General features: G+C 54.6%; 1 protein-coding gene across 1 annotated transcript in view; it reads right to left on the bottom strand.

The window, feature by feature from the left end:
• The window catches only part of LOC111519901 (transient receptor potential cation channel subfamily M member 4), a 53899-nt gene extending 49344 nt beyond the window's left edge, over positions 1-4555 (bottom strand). The window contains exons 1-2 of the mRNA XM_026453101.1: positions 4532-4555; positions 4173-4240 (exon numbers count right to left, since the gene is read on the bottom strand). Of these exons, the coding sequence (XP_026308886.1) occupies positions 4173-4240; positions 4532-4555 (92 nt within the window). The remainder of the gene's footprint in view (positions 1-4172; positions 4241-4531) is intronic.
• Between the last annotated feature and the right edge of the window lie 333 nt (positions 4556-4888).

Genomic DNA, 4888 nt, shown 5'->3' with positions numbered 1-4888 from the left:
GATTCTCGTGCCTCAGCCTCCTGAGCAGCTGGGATTACAGGCATGTGCCACAGTGCCTGGGTAGTTTTTGTATTTTTAGTGGAGATGGGGTTTTACCATGTTGGCCAGGCTGGTCTCCAACTCCTGACCTCAAGTGATCAGCCCACCTTGGCCTCCCAAAGTAGTGCGATTATAGCCGTGAGCCACCGTGCCTGGCCTGAAATTGTTCTTGATTAAAATCATCAATTACCTGCCTGGCTCCATATACAACGGCCCTTATTCAGGTTTCATCTGACTGTATCAAAAGTGGCCCTGGCCACAGCTGAAAGGTTCTCATTCTGGAAAACCTTTTCCTTGGCAGGATATGCCTGCCCCTCTGGCCTACCTCCCAGCCCCGGCTGCTTCGTGCCTGCCTTGTTTGTGGCTTTTTCTTCCTTTTCACTTCCCTTTAGTGTAGATGTTCCCAGTGCAAGCCTTCCCTACATGGTTCTCAAACTCGATGCATGCAGAGGCCAGGCAAGTAACTCAACAGAAAGAAGTAGCCAGGGCCAGGCACGGTGGCTCATGCCTGTAATCCCAGCACGTTGGGAGGCCCAGGTGGGTGGATCACTTGAAGTCAGGAGTTCGAGATCAGCCTGGTCAACATGGTGAAACTTATCTCTATTAAAACTACAAAAATTAGCCAGGCATGGTGGTGGGCGCCTGTAATCTCAGTTACTCGGGAGGCTGAGGCAGGAAAATCACTTGAACCCAGGAGGTGGAGGTTGCAGTGAGCCGAGATCGCACCACTGCACTCCAGCCTGTGCGACAGAGGGTGACTCGGGCTCAAAAAAAAAAAAAAAGAGGTAGCAGGGTATGGTGGGTCTCGCCTGTAATTCCAGCACTTTGGCGGGCGGGATGAGGTGGGAGGATCACTTGAGTCCAGAAGTTTGATACCAGCCTGGTCTCTACAAAAACAATTTTTAAATTAGCCAGGCATGCTGGTGCAAGCCTGTGGTCCCAGCTACTCAGGAGGCTCATGTGGGAGGATTGCTTGAGCCCAGCAGGTCAAGGCTGCAGTGAACCATGATCGTGCCAATCCAGCATGGACAACAGAGTGAGACCCTGTCTCAAAAAAAAAAAAAAAAAAGAGAAAGAGACAGACAGAAGACAGATGTTTTTAAATGCTATTCTAAACTCATACACACACACACACACACACACACACAATTGGCTATAGAATTGCCAGTTTGCAACTCCCCTGACTTTACACGTTGTTTTCCCTGTGACGTCTTACCTACTTCCAGTTTCAATTACCATCTACGTCTCGGACCTCTCAGATCCTGGACGTTAGTCCAGACTTTTCCCAAGTCTCAGTCACCACATGCCCCTGGCTCCCCCAGGCCGCTCATATGCAGAGTCCCACATCGCACTTAGCGGCATTTCCCAAACCTGCTCGCCCTCCTGAGCTCCAGCTCGGGGACAGCCCCACTGTGTCCCAGTCAGCAGACCATATGTCCGGTAGCCATCCACCGATGGGAGCACCCCCTCTCTCCCCCTGTTCATCAGTCCTCAAGCTCTGCCTTCCTGCTCCCCGAGTCTCTGCCCCATCCCCTCCTCTCTGTGTGCCAAAAGCCCTGACCTGGCTCAGGCCACTACGCCTCCCACTCAGACCCTCTATCCAGACTCCTCCAGAGCTCCTGTTCATCCTCTCCCAGTCCCAGAAGGCTTTTCCACACCCAGAGCCAACCCCACCACTATGGTGATGCCCCAGCTCCCCAGGACAAGGTCCCAGCCCCTGAGGGTGGCCTCTGACACCCTGCAAGCTGTGGCCGTGCCCTCCTCTGCAGCCTCTTCTCTCTTGAGAGTGCTCCCTGCACCCTAAACTTTGATTCATATTCAAGCCGCACCTTATGGTCCTTAGCAAGGACATTGCACACGCTGTTCAAATCACTTTTCTTTCTTTTTTTTTTTTTTTTGAGATGGAGTCTTGCTCTGTCACCCAGGCTGGAGTGCAGTGACATGATCTCGGCTCACTATAGCCTCCGTCTCCCAGGTTTAAGCAATTCTCCTGACTCCTGAGTAGCTGAGATTACAGGTGTGCGCCAACACACCCAGCTAATTTTTGTATTTTCAGTAGAGACGGGATTGCACCATGTTAGCCAAGCTGGTCTCAAACTCCTGACCTCAGGTGATCCACCCGCCTCAGCCTCCCAAATTGTTGGGATGACAGGTGTGAGCCACCACGCCCGGCCCCAAATCGCTTTCCATGGGCCTCTCTCCAGCCCACTTTCAAATGTCACCTCACTAGCCACTCTTCCTCCTCCAGAAACCGTTAGTGACACCCTGTGTACCCTCCCAGTCTTAAGCAGACACCTCCCCCCAGCTTCCACAGAGCCCAGTGGCTCGTCCTTGGGAGCTGCAACCCCTTGCCTTACTAAAATTATCCTCTGCATTTCTTCCTCCTCAGGCCAGACCAGAGTTTCCTAAATTGTCTTGACCACGCTGCCCCATCAGTAAAAAGGTTTTGAGCACTCACATCCAACAAGCGCATATCTGTTTATTTATCCACAATTGACAAGCAATATTGCACTAATATATAGTCATAACAAAATACACACTGAAGGAGGAATGTGGATACTTCCCCTACCCCAAAAACTGTCCTGAAAAACAACTAGAGGGCTGGGCGCGGAGGCTTACACCTGTAATCCCAGTACTTTGGGAAGCCAAGGCAGGTGGATTGCCTGAGGTCAAGAGTTCAAGACCAACCTGGGCAACAGGGTGAAACCCCATCTCTACTACGATACAAAAAATTAGCTGGGTGTGGTGGTGGGCACCTGTAATCCCAGCTAGTCGGGAGGCTGAGGCACGAGAACTGCTTGAACCCAGAAGGTGGATGTTGCAGTGAGCCCAGATCATGCCACTGCACTCCAGCCTGGGTGACAGAGCCAGACTTTGTCTCAAAAAAAAAAAACTAGAATGCCTGGGCCAGGTGTGGTGGCTCACGCCTGTAATCGCAGTGCCTTGGGAGGCCAAGGTGGGCAGATTATGAGGTCAGGATAGCGAGACCATCCTGGCTAACATGGTGAAACCTCGTCTCTACTAAAAATAAAAATAAAAAAATAAAAAATAAAAAAAAATATTGGCCGGACGCGGTGGCTCACGCCTGTAATTCCAGCACTTTGGGAGGCCGAGGTGGGCAGATCACGAGGTCAGGAGATCAAGACCATTCTGGCTAACATGGGGAAACCCCATCTCTACTAAAATAAAAAAAAAATTAGCTGGGTGTGGTGGGGAGCGCCTGTACTCCCAGCCACTCGGGGGGCTGAAGCAGGAGCATGGCGTGAACCCGGGAGGCGGAGCTTGCAGTGAACCGAGATGCGCCACTGCACTCCAGCCTGGGCGACAGAGCGAAACTCCGTCTCAAAAAAGAAAGAAAGAAAGAAAGAAACTAGAAAGCCTGGATCCGCTTGAGAGGCCATCACTGAAAGGCAGGAGCTCCTCACCGACACACACACCCTATCTAGCTCAAGTGGTGTCCCCGGCCACCAAGCACAGCGCCTCCCAGCGGTAATTGCCACCTCCCAGTGGGAGCTGCAGATACTTGCCAGCGTTCTTGCTGAGCACTGTGCCAGGAATATCACAAGCATTAACTTGTTTAATCCTCATAATAACCGTGGGAGATCAAGCTTCTTTTCATGCTCACATGAGAAACGGGACCCAGAGGGTGAAATGATTTGCCCAAAGCCACACAGCACGTGTCCCAGGGAAATTTGAACCCTGGCAGGGCCACTGAATTAGGCTAAAGGGACCTCCTCCCTTGGGAGCGCTGAGTGAGGGTTTCTTGCATGGATGGATGAATGAATGAACGAATAAATTAATGAATGAAACAGAAACACCCAAAAGGGAAAGACAGAGACACAGAAAGTGACACGAAGAGACAAAGGCACACAGAAGAGACATTGGGGAGGAAAGAAGCAGAACCGAGCCCTGGAACGTCTACACTGACCCTGAGCGGGAGAATAGCGACCGGGGAGTGGGGGGTGTCTACATAGACCCAAACGCTCCTAGAGGGAGAGAGCCGGCAGGGAACGCCCTTGGGAAGGTCCCCGAGTCCTGGAATGGGGAAGGGGCGTGGCCGGGGCGTGGCCATCCGCGGGCGGGGTCAGCGGGCTGCAGACCCTCTGGGGTCAGTCCAGGGGCGAACTCCTCACCCTGGATCTGTGGAGTCAACTATGAACGTCGTACAGGTCTTCTTCTTGAAGATCTTGGGGATCCAGCTCTGGGGACAGGAACAAGTGTAGGGGTGGAAGTGGGGTGGGGGGCACCCAGTTCTGTCCTATGGGACACAGAGCCACCCACCCTGTGCGCTCCCCACGGACACAGGAGTCCGGGCCCCCAGCGCCCTCCCGCTCCAGACTCAGGAATCTCGACCCCCATGCCAGGGACACTGGAACACGGACCCTCCCATCCCCCCCCTTCGTCTGACCCAGGAATCTGGGTGTCCAGCGCTGGGAGCCTGGAGGCGAGGTCCCCAGCTCCGCGCTCCCGCAGACCCGGGTCCGGCGCTCACCTGCTCCTTCTCTGACACCACCATGCTGCCGCGGCCGCCGCAACCTCCAGCAGCCCAGGGCCCCGGCGCTCTCTCGGCCTGCTCTGATTCCAGACCCGCCCAGGGCAAACCGGATCCTCCACTTTCCAGCCCAGCCTGGGGCGGGGCGAGGTCTGCGGGGCGGGGAGTCTTGGAGACGCCAAAGCGGGAGGCGGGGAGAGGGCGGGTCCCAGGCCGCGATAAGGGGACACAGGGACAGCGACCTGGGGGGTGCAGAGGCCCGAGCCAGGGGTTGTGGGGGCCCAGAGACTGGTAGGGGAGACTGAGGGCAAGAGCGAGATGGGGACAGAAGGAGTTGGGGGCCAGTGGCGGAGAGGG

Source organism: Piliocolobus tephrosceles, chromosome 21, assembly GCF_002776525.5.
Source record: "Piliocolobus tephrosceles isolate RC106 chromosome 21, ASM277652v3, whole genome shotgun sequence".
NCBI classification, from domain to species: domain Eukaryota; kingdom Metazoa; phylum Chordata; class Mammalia; order Primates; family Cercopithecidae; genus Piliocolobus; species Piliocolobus tephrosceles.
Note: the sequence above shows the minus strand (reverse complement) of the source record. Positions and strands in the feature narration are given on the sequence as shown.